This window comes from Nannospalax galili, unplaced genomic scaffold (assembly GCF_000622305.1).
Source record: "Nannospalax galili isolate Female #2095 unplaced genomic scaffold, S.galili_v1.0 scaffold265, whole genome shotgun sequence".
Lineage (NCBI taxonomy): Eukaryota > Metazoa > Chordata > Mammalia > Rodentia > Spalacidae > Nannospalax > Nannospalax galili.
The window spans coordinates 1,483,816-1,504,305 of NW_008353747.1; the positions used below are offsets into that span (position 1 = coordinate 1,483,816).

General features: G+C 43.1%; 1 protein-coding gene across 2 annotated transcripts in view; it reads right to left on the bottom strand.

Moving 5' to 3' along the window:
- Positions 1-16,084, bottom strand: part of Pafah1b2 (platelet activating factor acetylhydrolase 1b catalytic subunit 2) — a 37,687-nt gene extending 21,603 nt beyond the window's left edge. The window contains exons 1-2 of one of the 2 annotated variants that reach the window (XM_008850932.3): positions 15,923-16,084; positions 5,037-5,124 (exon numbers count right to left, since the gene is read on the bottom strand). In XM_008850932.3, the coding sequence (XP_008849154.1) occupies positions 5,037-5,117 (81 nt within the window). In that variant the 5' untranslated portion in view covers positions 5,118-5,124; positions 15,923-16,084. The remainder of the gene's footprint in view (positions 1-5,036; positions 5,125-15,922) is intronic. The other variant, XM_008850931.3, reaches the window with a different exon arrangement.
- Between the last annotated feature and the right edge of the window lie 4,406 nt (positions 16,085-20,490).

A 20,490-nucleotide genomic window follows, 5' to 3' on the forward strand; every position in this document is an offset into this window, starting at 1 on the left:
CCACCATGGCTCCCTGCTATGACGGACTGTAATTCTCCTGGAACCATAAGCTCAAATAAACTCTTCCTTCTATAAATTGCTTGGGTCAGTGTTTCTATCACAGCAACAGAAAAGTGACTAATACAGCTTCATAGTTTTTTTCTTTCTCCCCTCCCTTCTCCTCCTCAAAGCAGATACTGAGATTACTTACCTGCTGTGAGGATTTTTCTTTCAAATTCTAACAAAATTGTCCTAAGCGTCAAAAAAAAAAAAAAAAAAAAAAAGTATATAGGAAGATGTGTGTAGTTACATGCAAATTTGATGCTGTCTTTCAGCAAGAACTTGTACTTCTGTGGATTTTGGTACTGGGGTAGAGTACTGGAACCATATCTTCTGAGTACTGAGAGACTACTTCATAGCTAGCACTGAGTATCATCTCAATACTACCTTTAATTATGACAGTTTCACATTTTCCTTTTGTGTTAATGCATGTGCATGCATGAGTGTAAGAGACAGAGAGTGTGTGGGGGGGGTGGTATAGGCCAGAGTTAAGATTTTCAGGTATATTCCTCTATCATTCACCTTATTTTCTGAGGCAGGGTTTCTCACTGAACCTGGAACACTGACTTAGCACAACCAGTGGCCAACATGGCCCAGGGATCTTCCTGTTTCTGCTTCCCAATGCTGGGGTCAGTTTTTTGGTTTTGGGGGGTTTTTTTTTTTTCTTTTTTTTTTCTTTTTACGTCTTTTTGAGACAGGATCTCTGTAGCTCCACCAGCCTGGAACTCACTATGTAAACTAGGCTGGTCTTGATCTCACAGAGATCCACCTCCCTCTGCCTCCTGAGTGCTGGGATTAAAGGTGTGCTGGGGATCTAAACTCAAGTCCTCCTGCTTGTATGGCAAGCCATTTTATTGATGGAGTCACCTTCCCAACCCCTATATTTTCTTCTTTTTACATTTTAAAAAACTTTAAAATAATTTTAGGTTTATAAAATTATGAAAATCAAACTTAGAAAATGATTTGGTGGGGTGAAGACATGAAGATCCAGATTTCAAGGTCATCTTAACTACACGCTAAATTTAAAGCCAGCCTAGGATACATGAGACCCCATCTCAAAAAAAAAAAAAAAAAATGCTCAGTGGGTAAAAATACTTACTGCACAGCTTGATGATTCGAGTTCCATTTCCAATAGCTCCATCCCATGGCATATCCTACTAAGCATGGTGCATTTACCAAAACTAGTCTTCTAACATTAGTAAATGCTACCAATATTTACACTAATGCTCCTTTTCCTAGAACCAATCAGGATGCTATGTTACACTTACTTCTCCATATCCTCTGTCTCTTCTAATCTGGGACAATGTTCTTATCTTTCCATCTTTCACGGCCTTGACACTTTTGACAGTAGTGATCAGATGTTCAATAGAATGATTCTCAATGTTTGACTGGCATTCTTTTTGCAAGGGGCACATGACATTAACATGACATTACTGATAATGATAACACTGATTGCTTAGACAATTACTTGCCAGGCTACATGAAAATAATAATATCAACTTTAGGATACTAGTTTGGGGACAGAGAGATGAGAAAGAAAAAGATAAGAGATAAACAGAGAATGAAACTTCTATTAACATTTTTTTTTTTGTTTTTTGGGGTTTTTTTGAAACAGGGTCTCCCTGTAGCCCCAGCTGTCCTGGAACTCACTATGTAGGCCAGGCTGGCCTTGAACTCACAGAGATCCGCCTGCTTCTGCCTCCCAAGTGCTGGGATTAAAGGCATGCGCTGCCATGCCCAGCTTTATTAGCAATTTTTTAAAGATAAATACACAGATGCTCAAATACTTAAAACATTTTGTTGTTTCATTTTGTTTTTGAGACAAGGTCTTACTATTTAATCCTGGCTAGCCTTAAACTCAGAGATCCACCTATCTCTGCCTCCCTAGTGCTGGGACTAAAGGCATGTGCCACCATGCTTGGCTAAAACCTATTATTTTAAAGAGGTAATATGGATGGAAGCAAATAGCGGTGAAACATTTAGAGCTAAGTGACTATGTAAAAGATGCTAAGAATATTATCTTTCTTTTTCTGCAGTGCTAGCACTCAAATTCAGAGCTTTGCACACAAAAATTAATAATAGTAAAAAAAATAAAGTGCTAGAAAATGTTAGGATATATTAAGACAAAAAAGAAAAAAGCTGGCTTGGAAGGATTCCTACTTCTTAAATCTGGAACAATCAGAGTTTCAATAAAACAACAATAAATTGTAACCCATTAAGTGAAATAAGAACCCACAGACCTACACTATAAGACAGTACTACTGATTATGAATAATACCACTTTAACCAAGTGATCAAGTTACCATGAACGAGATTAAACCAGTATCACATCTGTGGGATGCACTACACACACCACCTCACATTCTGCCAAAGACATACAATCTGAATTTTTTTTTAAAGATTCACTTATTCTTATTTTATGTGTAAGAGTGCTTTACCTGAATGTATGTAAGTGCACCATGTGTGTTCAGTGCCCTTGGAGGCTCATATGTTTAACAGGCAACATACTGAGTTCCACAAGAGGATGGGTGTGGTGGTGCATGCCTTTAATCCCAGCACTCAGGAGGCAGAGGCAGGCGGATCTTTGTGAGTTCAAGGCCAGCCTGGTCTACATAGTGAATTCCAGGACAGGTAGGTGGGGTACAGGGAGACCCTGTCTCAAAAAGACCCAAAACAAGAACAACAAAAAAACTATTCTATAATGTTTTTATGTTTTTTTTTTTTAAAGGTCTCTTTTCTTAGCCAGGCGTGGTGGTACATGTCTTTAATTCTAGCACTCAGAAAGCACAGGCAGGCAGATCTCTGTGAGTTCCAGTACCAGCTAGGGCTATAGGGAGACCCTGTCTCAAAAAAGACCCCCAAAAAAGTTTTTTCTTAGAAAATATATAGGGATAAAGAAAGTGATAAATGTAACTTACCTTCAAATGGTTCAGAAAAATCATAATATTGGTATGGACCTAAAGAAACAGACTCAGACAGCTGAAGCCAAATGCTACCAATTTGCAAGTCTAAGTGAAGGATAATGGGAGGTCTAAGTTTGTTTGAGACAGCATCTTACTATGTAGCTCACATTGGTCTTGGACTTGTTAGGTAGCCAGCTGGCCTGGCACTATGTAGATCATCAGCCTGACCTTGATCTCAGAGATCTACCTGCCTCTGCCTCTGTTGTGCTAGGTGCTGGGATTAAAGGCATGCACCACCACATCCAATCTTCAAAGCTTTTTTTTTGGATACAGGGTCTCAGGTAGTCTTGAACCCAGTATGTAGCCAAGAATAACTTTAAACTCCTAATTACAGGCATACATTAGAACACCAAGTTTATTCTCAGTACTCTCTAGGATTTGTGTAATTTTAAATTTTCTTCAAAATAAAAAAAATCTTTAAAAATATATAATTTTTTATTTTGTGTATACCAGTGTTTTGCCTAGATGTATTTAAGTGCACCACATGCATGCACCCAAAGAGGCCAGAAAAGGGTGTTGGATCCCCTGCAACTGGGGTCACTAATGGTTGTTGGCCACCATGTAGATCCCAGGAACCAAACCTTCCTCTAGGAGTCAAGGGTTCTTAACCACTAAGCAATCTCTCCAGTCCCCAAAATAAAAAAATTCTTAAAAAAAAAGTTTTAAAAACTACTACTGGGGGCTGGAGAGATGGCTCAGCAGTTAAGAAAGCTGCTCTTGAAGAGGAAATGGAATTGATTCCCAGCACCCACATATCAGTTACAACCATCCATAATTCCAGTTCCAGGGGATCCAATGCCCTCTTCTGTCCTCTTTGGGCAATGCATGACACAGATGCACCTGCACACATGCAGGCAATAAATTCTTTTTTTAAATTACTACAATGGTCCAGTGTGGTGATGCATGCCTTTAATCCCAACACTAGGGAGGCAGAGGCAGAGGCAGAGGCAGATGGATGCCTGCTGAGTTCCGAGCCAGCCAGGGCTGCAAAATGAGACCCCATCTAAATAAAGAGACTATAGGCATGATAGCACACATTTGGAATCCTATCATTTGGGAGGCTGAGGAAAGTTCAAGGCCAGCCTGAATCACAGACACAGTACCAAGAAAAACAAAACAAAAATCTTTACTATGAAGACATTGCTATTTTTTAAGATTAATAGACAACAATTACCAAGCTATCAAAAAATTCTCAAAAACCAAACACAAACACTGGGCATGGTGGCACAAGTCTTTAGTTCCCGTACTTCAGAGGCAGAGGCAGAGGCAGACAAAGCTACATGGTCTACATGGTAAGTTCTGGCCTGGCTGGGGCTAGGGAGACCCTGTCAAAAACAACAGCCACCAAAAACCCCACAAACATTCCTTTGTTTTAAGGATATACTGGTGATGTTTTATTCTTTTTTGGGCGGGGAAAGGGGGTGGTCTTTTTGAGACAGGGTTTCCCTGTAGCCCCAGCTGGCCTGGAACTTGCTATGTAGACCAGGTTGGCCTCAAACTCACAGAGATCCGCCTGCCTCTGCTTCCCAAATGCTGGAATTAAAGACATGAAACACCACTCCCAGCATTAGATGTTTTTGTCTTAGCAATAAATTGTTGAACATTAAAATTGTTCCCTTGAAGTTTTGGTCAAAAAACTCTAAAACAAGTAGGGAGATGCGGGGACTGGCTCAGTTGGTCATTTTTACACATGCCTTGAAAGCATGACAACCTGAGTCTGGATCCCCAACACCAACATCAAAAAGCCAGGTGTGCTCGAGCACCTCTGCAACCATAATGCATGGTGAGCAGAGACAGGCAGATCTCTGGAGTTCCGTGGTCAGCTAGTCTAGTCAGTGAGTATTCAGCTCAGTCACACTCTGTTTCAAAAGATAAGGTACAAGAGAATATAAGGAAGATACCAGACCGCTGGCCTCCACACACTTATGTACTCAAACATACATGCACCTGCACATACACACACATTACATGTGCAGACACAAAAAACTGAAGCAATTTCTCTCAGGCAGATAATGCACACGCACCCCCCTTTACCTGAGACATCCATCTGTCATCTCCTTGAATATCTTCAGCTGCATGTGGGATAGCTGCTGGGTTTGAGTCTCCTTGGCTCATTCTATACCTGAGAAGAAATGTCTATGTCATGTTTAATTTATTAACAAGAATGTTACAACTCATTAAATATTACACGTCAGGCTTTAAATGATTCATTTTATTATGGGTTTTGCCTAGAAACTAAACCAGGGTTTATTTTCAGCAGAGTTGAACTCTAGGACACCATTGCTTAAGTCTCCACAATACATTATCTGTAAATGTTCAGACATTTCAGCATCACTTACCAACAATGTATAACTATAAAAAACTTACCCCTGGGGCTGGAGAAATGGCTCAGTGGTTAAGAGCTCTGACTGCTCTTGCAGAGGACCTGGATTCAATTCCCAGCACCCACATGGCAGCTACAAACTGTCCTTAATTCCAGGGGAATCCGAAGCCCTCTTCTGACCTCCGCGGCATTGCACAACATGGGTGCACTCACATACATGCAGGCAATACACTTGTATACATAAAATAAAAATTAATAAAATATTTTAAAAAAAAACCTTCATTCCTCTGTCTTGTGGTTAAGACTAAGTGTGAAAGCCAAGCATGGTAGTACATGCTTTTAATCCCAGCACTCAGGAGACAGAGGCAGGTAGATCTCTATGAGGACAGCCTGGTCTGTGTAGCAAGTGTCAGGCCAGGCAGAGCTACAAAGTAAGACCATGTCTCAACAACCCCACCCCCCGCAAAAGATTAGGTATGAAAACCAAAAAATATCAAAAAAAAAAAAAGGTGGACAATGAGAGGGAACGACACCTAGGAGTCACCTCTGCACATGTACACCTGCACACATGTGCACCCACATAAACACAAGTGACCATATGCACATATGCACACACACACAGACAAAACTAGGGGCTGTGGGGATGTGATTCCGTTGGTAAAGTGCTTGCCTAGCATAGACGAAGCTCTGGGTTGGATCCCTAGGACCACATAAAGCCATGTGTGATAGTGCATGCCTCTAATTCCTGCATTCAGGATGCAGGAGGAGGATCAGAAATTCAAGGTCAACCACAGCTACATAGTGAGTTCAAGGCCAGCCTGGGATACATGAGACCTCTCAAAAACAGATTAGGAGAAAACAGACTTTGACATTAGTTTTTGACAAATGTTTATCACTTTGTCTTTTCTTTGCATTTGTGTTTATGTGTGTGTGGAAGGAAGTCAGAAGACAACTTGCAGGAGTTCATTCTCTCTATCCTGTGGGTTCTGGGAATTGAATTCAAAGTCATCAGACTTGGTAGAAGCACCTGAGCCATGTTGTTACCCCTTTAAAACAAGGTCTTATTAAGTAACCCAGGCTAGCCTCAAACTCACTTCTCAGCCTCCTCAGTGTTAGGGTTATAAGCATTTACCACCGTGTCCATGCCCAGCTTGCCAAGCTTTCCCATAGCCCATCCCCCCAAGACAAGTCTAGTGGTACCTCAGACTGGCCTGGAACTTACTATGTAACCCTGGCTGACTCAAATTCATGATCTTCCTGGCCCAGCCTCCTAAGAAGTGAGACTACAAATGTACACTACCATACTCGGCTCATTTTTTTTTTAAATTTATTTATATGGGGGGGGGGTGTACGTGTACCACAACGCATATGTGGAAGTCAGAAGACAGCTTGCTAGAGTCAGTTCTCACCTTCCACTATGCGGATCCCAGAGCTCAGATCAGAACTGGGGTCATCAGGATTGACAGCAAGCACCTTTACCCATTGGGCCATCTTGCCAGCCCACATATTTTTATTTTTGACAGACCTCCACTAAAAACTTTTAGTAATGATGAGCTCAGATACAGCATTTGATTTTAGGGAAAAGAAGTAAGCAACAACTCAGAAAAACTAGAAATGCTAATAATCTTGTAGAAAGACAAATAGGAAGCCACACTATTTCCAACCAATTCTGAAGGACATATACTAGAAACATTAGTCTTCAAATGTAAAGGACAACAAAAAGAAAAATCTCATTTTGCAATTTCTAGAAAAGGAGACCATTCTCTCTATGAGCAATCTTTTTTCATTACTCTATCACCTTTGGTACTGCTAGGCTTTCTCTGAAAGAAGACTGAGTTTGGGGGTTGAAGAAATGGCTTAGCAGTTAAGAGCACTGGCTACTCTTATGGAGGACCTGAGTTCAGCTCCCAGGATCCACATGGTGGCTAAGATGTGTCCTTAACTCCAGTTCCAGGTGATCTGACACCCTCTTTTGGTCACCAGAGACACCAAGCATACACATGGTGCACTTGTATATACACAGACGAAACAGTCTTACACAAGAAATAAAAACAAAATCTTAAAAAAAAAAAAAGGGGGGGGCTGGAGAGATGGCTCAGCAGTTAAGAGCACTGACTGCTCTTGCAGAGGACCCGGGTTCGATTCCCAGCACCCACATGGCGGCTCCAAACTGTCTTTAACTCCAGTTCCAGGGGGATCCAAAGCCCTCTTCTGACCTCTGAGGCACTGCACAACACAGATGCACTCACAATACACTCATACACACGAAATAATAAAAATATTTAAAAACAAAACAAAACTGAGTTTTGTAGGCTGGGACTGGTGGCACACACCTGTAATCCCAGCACTTAAGAGATAGTGACAGATCAGAAATTGTTGTCAGCCTTGACTACACCTCCAGTTCAAAGTCAGCCTGGGATACATGAGATCTTATCTCAAACAAGTAACAAGAGTTATACTCATCTCTCTCTCTCTCTCTCTCTCTCTCTCTCTCTCTCTCTCTCTCTCACACACACACACACACACACACATACACACACACACACAGACACACACACACACAAAGTGACAAGGTATTAATTTTTCAGCCAACCACTGAGCTTCAACTCTAGTCAAATGTCCCAATGTAGATTTTCAAAATTCCAACTACTAAGCTCAAACACAAAAGCATACCTTCTCATGAAAAAATAAATATAAATTATAGAAGCAAACAATACTAATACCACTTCACAAACAAGTTAGCTTAGTTCTAAATGATTAAAAAAAATTAAGGCTGGGCGTGGTGGCGCACACCTGTAGTCCCAGCACTTGGGAGGCAGAGGCAGGCGGATCTCTATGAGTTCAAGGCCTGGCTGGTCTACATAGTGAGTTCCAGGCCAGGTGGGGCTGTAAGGGGACCCTGTCTCAAAAAGACCCCCCCCCAAAAAAAATTAGGATGAGGACTACGCCCACTGGCTGAAAATGTAAAATATCTATATTTAGGGTATGCATTTCCTCAGACAGCTGTAATTTACAACTATCAGAAAATAGGTAGCTATGAAAGACTATGTTTTAAACATACCATCCTGCAAGCCTGGCGTGGTGGCGCACGACTTTAATCCCAGGCAGAGTCAGATGGATCTCTTGGTCTACATAGTGAGTTCAAGGCCAGTTGGGACTACAGGAAGAGCCTGTCTCGAAAAGACCATACTAAGCATCAAAGAATTCAGGTTATATGTCCAGTGACTGAGGAGGATCTAAAATTGTTTGCCTGACACCAATAATGACACACTAAATCCAATGATCAGAAGTCAGTTCATGCCGACTCTTTAAAGGGAGCCTTACGTTTAATCATTTCACCCAGAAGACACACAACACAAAGCCTGAAACATCCATGTAAAAGATATCAGGAAGAACTGCAGGATACGTTTGCTTTAAATTTATGTTTATTTATTGTGTATGTGTACACGTGGGTGCCAAAGTGTGCATGTGGAGGTCAAAAGACAACTTGTGTGAGTTAGTTCTCAACTTCCACTCATGTGGATCCCAGGTACTGAACTTAGGTAGTCAGGCCTGGTAGCAAGAGCCTTTACCCACCTGAGCCATCTCACCAGCCCCAAAGATGCATTTGTTTAGCTTCACTCAGGCCATGGTATCTGTTAAAGTGTTAAGATAGCCAAACATGGTGATACATGCCTGTAATCTCAGCACACAAGAGGCTGAAGTTAAGAGGGGTGCCAGTGTGAGGCCAGTCTGGGGTACACAGTAAGAACCCTGTATCAAGAAAAACAAAAAAGAGCTGGAGAGATGGCTCAGTGGTTAAGAGCACTGGCTGCTCTTGCAGAGGACCCAGGTTCAATTCCCAGCACCCACATGGCGGTAACCATCCATTAACTCCATTCCAGGGGAATCCAATGCCCTCTTCTGACCTCCACGGGCACTGAATAACACAGGTGCACTTACACACATGCAGGCAATACACTCATACACATAAAATTATTTTTCTAAAAAAGGAAAATTAAAATATGTATAACAAAAAATAATTTAAGGATCCAAAATGTTGTCATATTTAGGCTTTTAATTAGGGTTTGTTGCTGTTGTGTTTTTGTCTTTTTTGAGGAAGGTCTCCCTGTAGTCCTACCCAACCTGGAGCTCACTATGTAGACCTGGCTGGCCTTGAAATTGTCAAAGAATAAATTAATTTAGAAAGGATTGTTTTAGAAAAAAACAAAGTACCATTCTGGACTGGAAAGTGGGTGAAAGTGTTTGCCATACAAATCTGATAACCTGAGCTTGGCTCCATTATCAACAGGTCATCTCTCTATAGGGCGATGGGAGGCAGAGACAGGAGAATCTCCAGAAGCTCCAGGGCCAGCTAGCCTAGCTTATGTAGTACTGAAGCACTCGTCTCCAACAAGGTAGAAAGGCTAGGAACAACTCCCAAAGGTTGTCCCCAGACCTCCACACATGCAATGAGGCAAGTACATGCCTGAACCCACAAGCAAACAAACACATGCTCACACACCAGACGTACATGCATGCACACACACACACACACACACTAAACAAAAAGCACCATTCTATGGGTATGGTGGCTCACACCTATAATCTCAGCAGGCAGGAGGCAGGGTAAGAGGACTAGTACAAGTTCAAAGGCAGCTGGGGCAACACAGTGAATTCTAGGCCAGTCCAGGCTACACAGACAGACCTCATTTCAAATGTATGTGACAACACACAGCACTACTTTCTGTTCACTAATTGTAGATGCCTATTTCCTAGCTTTTTGAATAGACCTTAAAAACCATCCATTTTGTTAATTTATTCCTATTTTCCTACCTGAAGAAAACATGTTAAGGATTACTGAAACAACCATTTACTGACACAGCTGAGAGTGTAATTAAGTACTTACCATTAAAAAAGAGGAAAAGAATCTTTTTTTTACTTTTTAAAAAATTTATTTTTATTTTATTTGTATGTGTATATTGCCTGCATGTAGGTAAGTGCACCCATGCCGTGCAATGCCGCAAGTCAGAAGAGGCTGTCGGATCCCCTGGGACTGGAGTTATGGACAACTGTTAGCTGCCATATGGGTGCTGGGATTTGAACACGGGTCCTCTGCAAGAACAACCAGTGTTCTTAACCCCTGAGCCATCTCTCCAGCCCCGAGAAGAATCTTTTCTATTCTCATCATATGACTCCAGCTTTTTCCTGGGGACTATTTGAAGAACAAGGGTAACAAACTATGAACAGGAAGTGTTTTCATAACAATGTGATTATATAAAAGCAATGTTGTTTAAGTACATACTTTACCACTTAAAAGACAAAATAAAATACAGGTGGCCTGGAAAGATGGCTTAGGAGTGAAGAATGGGCGCTGCTCTTGTAGGACCCAATTTGATTTCCAACACCCATATCAGGTAGTTCAAAAATGTCTGTAATCTCAGTGTCAGGGGATGCCACCTTTGTCCTCCATGAACACCTGCATACATATACACATACCCAGATAGACACAGAAGGATAAATCCTAGAAAAAAATAAAAAGTAAAAGGTATTCAACTACATGAGCTAGACATAGAAGTGTATGCCTGTAATCCTAGCACTTGGCTAGGGCAAGAGGATCACAACAAGTTTGAGGCCAGTCAAGGCTACACATGTGAGACTAGTGAAACATTGCCTCAAAACAACAAAAAAAAAGTACAGTGAAGACTGGGGAAATAACTCAATTGGTAAAGTGCTTGCTGAGCAAGCATGAGGACCTGATCCCTTGAAAACATACTTTTTAAAAAGCCAGGTGTGGTGGCACACACCTTTAATCCCATCACTCCCCGGGGCAGAGGCAAGTAGATCTCTGTAAGATTGGGGCCAGCCTGGTCTACCTAAGGAGTTCTAGGCCAGCTGGGGTTACAGAAAGATCCTGTCTCAAAAAAAGAGGCAGGGGGCTAGACAGATGTCTCAGCAGTTGAAAGCACTGGCTGCTCTTGCTGAGGATCCAGGTTTTGGTTCCCAATACCCACATGGTGGTTAACAATCACCTGTAACTCCTGTTTCAGGAGATCCAATGCCCTCTTCTCGCCTCCGCAGGTACTGTGAGACACTGGTGCACTTACAAACATGAAGGCAAAATATACACAAAAGATAAAAAACAAAAACAAAACATACACATACCAAAGATAGGTGTGGTGGCATGCACTTGTAATCCCAACAGTGGGGAAGAGGACACAGGTAGTCAGCCAGTTTATATGGCAAGTCCCAATGCCATGTAATGAGAGACCTGTCTCAAAAAAAAAAAAAAAACAAAAAAAAACGAAAAACAAAAGTAAAGTGGGCACTGGGCTGGAGAGATGGTTGTTTGCAGAAGACCCAGGTTCGATTCCCAGCACCCACATGGCAGCTAATGTCTGCCCATAACTCCAATTCCAGGGGATCCCACACCCTCCTCCAACCCCTGGGCATTGCATGATATGGGTACACTTAGATACATGCAGGCAATACACTCATATACATAAAATAAAAATAGTAATTTTTTTTTTTTGAGACAGGGTCTCCCTGTAGCCCCAGATAGCCTGGAACTCATTCTGTAGACCAGGCTGGCCTTGAACTCACAGGAATCCTCCTGCCTCTTCCTCCAGAGTACTGGAACTAAAGGCATGTGCCACCACACACGGATGGTAATATTTTTTAAAAAGTGGGCACCATCTGAGGAAAGACATCCAGGTTGTCCTTTGCCCTCTACACACACGCGCACGCACCCACATGAATGTACAACACGCACCCACACTCCTAAACACACACAAAAGTACAATGAGGTGCTACTGGGGAATCAAACCCAGGGCCTTGCAACATATACTTTACCACTTGATTACAACCCCCTGCCCCAACAGAGAGATCAATTTCTAGTAAATATGAAGTCAAACTGAAATGATCTGTCCCACAAAGTAGATTTTTCTTAATGAAGATACAAAGTAGGAGGACATGCAACAGAAAAAAGTTAATGAAGGCATACTAAACAAAAGTTAATCCAGGCAGGATGAGGCTGGAGAGATGGCTCAACGGTTAAGAACACTGGTTGTTACTAGAGAAGACCCGGGTTCGAATCCCAGCACCCACATGGCAGCTAACAACTGTCCGTAACTCCAGGCCCAGGGGATCCAACAGCCTCTTCTAACCTCCGTGGACACTACATGACATGGGTGCACTTACCTACATGCAGGCAACACACACATATACATAAAATAAAAATAATTTTTTTTTTAAATTAAAAAGAAAAAGTTAATCCGGGCTCTCAAGGTCCAAATACACTTGAATACTTCAGAATACTTCTGAAATATCTGTGTAATAAATTAAATATGTGAATAACAAATATGTTAAATTATCAGTAAGGTTTTTTAGGTTTTGTTTTGAGACAAGGTCTTGCCATGTTATCCAGGCCCTTAGCCTCAAACTGGCTATCCTGCCTCAACTTCCCACGTACCAAGATTATAGGCATGCACACCAGGCTATCCCTTTTTAGATTTAAAAAAAAAATGTTAAGGGCTAGAGAGATGGCTCAGAGGCTAAGAGCACTGACTGCTCTTGCAGAGGACCTAGGTTTGATTCCCAGCACTCATACAGTGGCTAACAACCACCAGTAACCTAGGAAATTTGACACTCTATTCTGACACTCTTTTCTGACCTCCACAGGCACTGTATGACACAGGTATACTTACATACATGCAGGCAATAAACTCATAAAATAAAAATGATAAAGTTTTTTTTAAAAAGAAAAGATCTGGGCATGGTGGCACACTCCTTTGATCCCAGCACTTGGGAGGCAGAGGGAGGCACATCTCTGTGAGTTCAAGGCCAGCCTGGTCTTCATAGTGAATCCAGAGAGTGTGACTACAGGAAGACCCTGTCTCAAAAATACCAAAAAAAAAAAAAAAAAAAAAAGGCAAGAAAAGTTTTTTCATCTATCCAAAAGGATCATCTTATGCTGGTCTTGAACTTGGGAATAATGCTCCTGTGTCTGCAATGCCAGACCCAGCCCTAAGTCCCAAATTTTTCCATAAGCAAAATGAGGAAGGAGAAACTGAGAAACAAAATCACCGGGCTAAAGTTGAATGGCAGATGTAACTGGGAGAAGACTGAAAAATATTCCAACTAAATGTTCTTTTTATCCCTTTGACTATGAATACAAGGGCAAAGCATCTGACCGAAATTTCTTTGTGCTTCCAAGACGCTTTGATTTTTGTATTCTTTTGCCAAATCAAAAATCTTACAGTACAAAGTAACGTTTACAGTTTCACAGATGCCTGTGGTTTGGTAACATTTTTTAAAGCCCAGAAAAGAAAATCTGAACCATAAACTCATGTGATCTCCTTAAAGGCCAGGCCATAAATGCACAACCAAGCTGTCTATGCATCTAGAGAATTCACACTTGGAAGTTGTTGTATTCTTTATAACAAAAAATGAAGAATGAGGCTGGCGATATGGTTCAGTAAGTAAAGCACTTGTTGCATAAGCCTAATGACTTGGGTTTGCTCCCCAGAACCCATGTGAAACTGGAAAGAGAACAAACTCCTCAAAGTTATCCTCTGGCTTCTACAGTTGCCATGACATTTGCACACACCCCCAACACACACACACACACACACACCCATACACCCATACACCGAATAATATAATTAAAAATCAAAATAGAAATTTAAAAAAATGAAGACTGAATCAGGAGCTACCCAATACCCAAAGAGAAGCCTAAAGAAGTATCAAAAATCTGAATGACAGGGACGCCTTTCCTGTCCCATGTAGAAGACAACTTCATAGCATAGCCATCATCGGAAGAGTAAACTTGTGATAAAAATTTTAAATCAGAAGGATGGGGAGTTTCTCTCAGTAGTAGAGAGCTTGCCTAGCAAGTGCAAGATCCAGGGTTTGAGCCTCAGCTCTGAGCCAGGAAAAAAAGGCATGAGGAGGGTTGAGGATATTGCTCAGTGGTAGTTTTCAATCCTTAGTACCTCACCCCTCCCCATAACCCTCTCCCATCTCACCAGACTCATTCATAATAATCTCCCTAGGCAGCAAGTCATAAACTTCAGAGATCACAAACAGGCTCAAAATAAACTAGTAGAGGGAAAGAAAAAGTGGGAGGTTTTGTAAATTGCCATGAGAGACTACTTTGCAGAGAAACTTTAATTCTGCATCAGAATTCATTCTCTGGGATGACAATCACGCATTTTCTATCTTCACTAACTTGGACCATGAGGACACAACATCAGAATTTCTTATATCTGCCTAGTGTGGAAACCAGTCCCAACAAAGAATCATAAATTCTCAATTTCAACCAGTTGTTTCTTTTTTAAATTTGCACCATGAACAGATGGAGAGAGATCCTTGAAATTGAGAATAAAAAATGTAGAATGTTTCAATTAAAACCTAAGACTCTTCATTTGGCTTCGGAGGAGCTGGCAGGGTTATTCTGAAGAAGGCAACCTTCATCTGGCATACAGGCCCTCAGTGGCTGGTGGGCAGGTTCCCAGGATCCAGAACATCCATAATTTATTATCAAGTGCCCTAGCCAACAAATTAATGCACAATTATTTCCTCCCCTACTCCCCCATAAGGCAACCTTTACTTTAGAACAATGTGCCCAGAGGAGGAACCTAGAGACGCGAGGCCTTCCAAGGCAAAGCTAAGCCTGTATTTTCTCTTTCCTTTTTCTCCACACGTTTGCTCAGACTCTCCATTCAAAATGAGGCCCTAGGAGACCGACTCTTAAGGCCCTGGTGGCCTTTCCTTTGTTCATGGCTAGGCTCTACAAAGACGCCCAAGCTTCAAGCTTTGGGTTTTCTAAAGATCTGTATGTAAATGAACGCAACGCAGGCCTGGGAGCTATGGAAAGCCGAATAATAATGAGTCACCGCGCCTCAAGTCAATCAAACCTGTAGACCACAAGGCCCTGACCTGGGAAGTGCACAAGGACCAAGTGGAGGGGGGGAACCCCAAGAAACCTATCGATTGACAGTCACCTAGGTGGGGACCACCGGCCCAGTCAGCAACCTCACGGCCTCGTAGCTCAAGGAGGTGCTGGGCTCCGTGGGATAGCCGCCCAACAATCCCTCGAGTCTTCGAGTCAGAAGGGTTTGGGGCTACATTAGAGGAGGCGGCAGAGAAATTTCTAAAGAGTAGACATTTTTCGACGAAAGAGCAGAGAGGGTGAACCGTTAAAAAAAAAAAAAAAAAAAAAAAAAGCACAACGGAGTCCCCGCTTGGGCCTCCGCTAAGCGGCGAGTGACTACGGAAGGGAGACAAGTTCCACCCGGGGATGGAGGAACCAAGCAACAGCTGAGGTAGGAGGGGCACGGGGGACTGCCCGGGGCCCGGCCGGGGGTACGCGGGGCGCTACCCCGCCGGCCAAGGCGGGATGGGGGCGCCGGCCCAGGCCAGGCAGGAGTGCGCGCAGAAGACGCCAGGGTCGCAGGACTGCTGACAGGGCACGCGCGAGACCCCCCGAAGGCCGGCGGAGCGATGGCGCGGCGGGGGAGGGGACGGGTGGGGGAGGGGCGCCAGACTCACAAAACCCGGTCGTCGCCGCTACCCACCCCGCCCCCGCTGCCTCGGCTTCCCAACCCCCTCCACGTACTCAGACTGAGGGTCCGTGCGGGCCCCAAGCGGCTGCGGCGTCGGCGGGTGGCACGTCTGTCACTCGCTCGTTCCCGGCGGCCCCGCTCCCGCAGCGCGTTGCCAAACACGGGCTCCAGCACCGAGCAGCAGCGGCTCCACTTCCGGTTTCCCTGCCACTCAGGCAAATGGCTTCCGGATGTCCCGCCCCCATGCAGGCGGGCCCGCGGCGAGGCTCCGCCCTCCACGCTTTCACTCTCAACAGGGTGTGCTCCACCTGCGTGCAGGTGAGCTGAGCTGTAGGCGCCAGGTTTTCCGCTTTGTTGCCTCTCCCGCCCTGTTTTCGCCCACAGTCTGCACTGTTGGAGCCTCTGTCTTTCTCGTAAACGCGTCCCCGAGTCCTGCCTTCCTGTCGCCGCAGTGTGATGGATGCCATCCGGGGATGGCATTCAGTACAATTGTAACGTGACCTCACGCTGACACCATTCGCTTCTCATCTAACCTATCTGGCTTCCTCTCCGCCCATGGAATTAACCAGATTGCTCAGTGGGAGAGAAATAGGGCTTTAGAGTTAATGAAGCCGTCCTTCACATTTACGAGCGAAATTTCTGTTTCTAAGATGAATTTTCAAATTGTGGGTGACCGCTCCTAAGGGGGATGAGTAGCCCCGGTCTTTTCCTTAAAGATCCATCCATTTCAGGGGAGGACAAAGTCAATATTGAGACGATTAGATAACGGGCCAGATAAATGCAAGACAAGTCAGAGCTGAAAGGAGAGGAGCAAGAGATGTGTGTCAGCGTAAGCAGGGAAACGTTTGATGGAGCAGCGCCGGGGCTGGCTCTCCATGGGTAGGAACTGGGTAAGATTCATTTAAGCCTATGGTGGTGAATAGGCAGAGCCTTCCAGGAATCTGAAACTGATCAAGGGGTTCAATTGGACTGAAAAAAAGCCTTTTAGGAAACCATAGAAGTCTAGGAGGCTAAACTGTCAAGACATCAAATTATTTTTCAGAGTACCTGTGTTGTCACGTGGTATTACTTTTGAGGGGGGTATCTTTTTGAGACAGGGTCTCCCTGTAGCTCCAGCCGCCTGGAACTCACTATGTAGACCAGGCTGCCCTCGAACTCATAGAGGATCCGCCTGCCTCTGCCTCCCGAGTGCTGGGATTAAAGGCGTGCGCCACCACGCCCGCGGTATTACATTTTTATGATCTCAAGTCCAAGATAATTTTTTCCTGATGTAAAATGATTTTCACATCTCTAATTTACCTCGGAACTCATTGCAGATGTTCCAATCATATATGACACTAGCAAATGCTCAGTGTTTAACTCAAAAAATTTTGTATCTGAGAAAAATGATGGTATAAAGAGGGAGCCCCCCAAAAAATTATTCAGAGAAACAGCTTGAATTAGTCTCCAATGATAAACCCATAGGATCCTGAATTTTCCTCATTTTGACGTTCAGTATTTCACTGAGTGAATTTTTTTCTCTTTCCTTCCTTCCTTCCTTCCTTCCTTCCATTTTTCCTTCCTTCCCTCCCTCCCTTCCTCCCTTCCTCCTTTGAGACAGGGTCTCATGAAGCCCAGGCTAGCCTCCAATTCACTATGCAGCTATGGATGACCTTGAACTTCTAATCCTTCTGCCTCTTCCATCTGAGAGCTGGGATTACTAGCATAAGCCGAAAAACTTGGTCTTTCACTGGGCTGGAGTGTGAGCCCAGGGCTTTGTGCATGTTAGGTAAATACTACCAATAGAGCTTTGTTCCCAGCCCTGAGAAAACTTTCTTTGGTCCCATAAGACTCCTCATTTTGGGACTAGAGAGATGGCTCAGTGGTTAAGCGCATTGGCCACTGTTGCAGAAGACATGGGTTTGATACCCAGCACGCACGTGGTAGCTAACAACCATTCCTAACTCCAGTTCCACAGGAATCTGACATCATCTTCTGACCTCTGGCATTGCAGAACATGGGTGCACCTACCTACATGCAGGCAATACACTCATACAATAAAAATAATAAATTTTAAAAAATAATTTAAAGACCTTCTTTTGTTGTTTTGGTTGTGCTAAGGAGCAAATCCAGAGAGACATTTGAAAATCCTGGGACTGGAGAAATGATTCAACAATTAAGAGCATCTACTGCTCATTCAGAGGACCTGAGTTTGGTTCCCAGCACAGATGTCTGGCTTTGTGTAACTCCAGCTCCAGGGGATCTGACACCCTTTCTGGCCTCCTCCCAATCCTTGCAACTGTATTCTAATATACATACCCCACACAGATATACATGCATACACATCATTAAAGAAATCTTTAAAAAGAAAATTCCATCATAGTATATAATTTTCCAATAAAATAGAGTTCTTATGCAATCACTTAGGATCTGTAATGAATGTATTTGTGCTCAAGAAGGGATGAGCCCAATGACAGGCCAAATTACACAGGCTATTTAAGCATCTGGGCTTGATTTACTGGTTAAGTGCTTTGCTTCCATTGCCCAGCAATCTTGAGGGTAATTTCATTCAAGGTTAGACCTGGTGGCTACATATCTGTAGTCCTAAGACCAAGACAGGAGGGTCACTTTAGCCCAGAAGTTTAAGGACAGTCTGGATAACATAAGCAAGATTCTTTGTAAAGTTAAAAAGAAAGAAAAAGAAAAAGCCAGGCATGGTGGCGCATGCCTTTAATCCCAGCACTTGGGAAGCAGAGTCAGGTGGATCTCTGTGTGTTCAAGGCCAGCCTGGTCTATGTAGTGAGTTCCAGGACAGCTGGGGCTACAGGGAGACCCTGCCTCAAAAAGAAAGAAAAAAAGAAAACTTGTTTTAATGTACCTTCCCTTCAACCAAACAAGGCCACTGCTAAGAATCTGAGAAGCCAAATGTGCTACCTCAGACCTGTAATCCCAGTACTAGGGAGGCTAAAGCAGGACTGTTTCCAGCTCAAGGCCAGCCTGGGCTACCTAGTGAGTTCTTGGCCAGCCTAAGCTACAGAGGGAGACCTTGTCTCATAAAACAAAACAAAAAATGTATCTTGTAACAATAAAAGGTGACAATGAGTATTTGTTTTGTGCCATGTTCTGTTCCCTATAGAACAAATACATTATTCTTTTATTTATTTTGTTGTTTTATGACATGGGGTTCTATATAACCATGGCTGGCCCAGAACTTGTTAGACCAGTCTGGCCTTGAACTGGCAGGAATCTTCCTGCCTCTGGCTCTAAAATACATAATTCTTACAAGTCAGCAGTTCTGTCGGGTGTTGCTGTGCAGCTATATAAGGAATAGCAAAGAACCTGTGGTATAGAGAGATCAGCTGGTGGGTGATAAGTAAAGGGCTGCTTTTCAAATTTAGGCTGAAGCCAGGAGTAGTGGCTCATGCCTTTAATCCCAGTGATTGGGAAGCAGAGGCAGGCTGATCTCTGTGAGGCCAGCCTGTTCTACATAGTGTGTTCAGGCCAGCTGGGGCTACAAGGGGACCCTGTCTCAAGCAAACAAAAAAAGTCAAATTTAGGCTGAACCGACTGCCACCATGTTTTCCGGGGCCCAGCATGAGCGCCCTGCAGTGTGTGGTGGAGCAGCTCAAGCTGGAGGATCGAGGCCTCTCAGGCAGCTGCAGAGCTGCAGCAGTACTACATGCAGAATACCTGCAAGGACGCCCTGCTGCAATCCCTTCCAAGAGCCCAGATCCTGTGCTTTATTCTAAAGACTAGGAAGAAGTTCACTGAGGAATACCTTCAAGCACAAACTGATGAATGACTGACTCCTAGTCCCAAGAAAGCAGTTTACTCCAGCTAAATGACTTCCACATATTTAAGACCTCTCTTTGGCCAGCTCCAATAGCCAAATTCCACAGAAATTAGGTGATTTTTTTTATTCAAATAAGAACCTAGTGAAGGAGTAAAGTTTTCAATAGTAAATGGCTTACTTCTTTTGCTGAAGTATTTTGTATTACAACAAATAGAAACTGTACCACCAAATTTACTGATTCATCTCTTCCATAAGTGAGGTACTAGTGTTGCTGTGCCTGGGATAGCAGGTATGTTTTATTTACTGGATGTTTACATTTTAGGAAGAAAACATTTGTATTACGAAAGTTGAGAATTGTAATTTGCTGTTGCTAACGTTTTTATGTTATAATAAAATTTGTTCTTAAGAATTTACAATTACTAGGACGAGAAAGTATAAAATTAAGAACAGGCTGATACCCTGATTTTCTAAGCAAGAGTTGCTCATTTCTAAATGAGAATAATATTTTTCTATATTTATTATTTTTATTTTATGTGTATGCGTGTATCACCTACATGTATGTGAGCGCACCCATGTCATGCAATGCCACGGAGGTCAGAAGAGGGTGTCAGATTCCCCTGGAAATGGAGTTAAGGATGGGTTGTAGCCACCACGTGGGTGTTGGGAATCAAACCTGGGTCCTCTGCAAGAACAGTCAGTGCTCTTAACTTCTGAGCCAGCTCTCCAGCCCCTATTGTTTTATTTTTAACACTAAACTTGGGAGCAGCTTCTTAGGAAACCTGTTTGAAAGGATTAATCAGAAGTTCAAGGATATCCTTGACTACATGTCAAGTTTGAGGTAAATCTGAG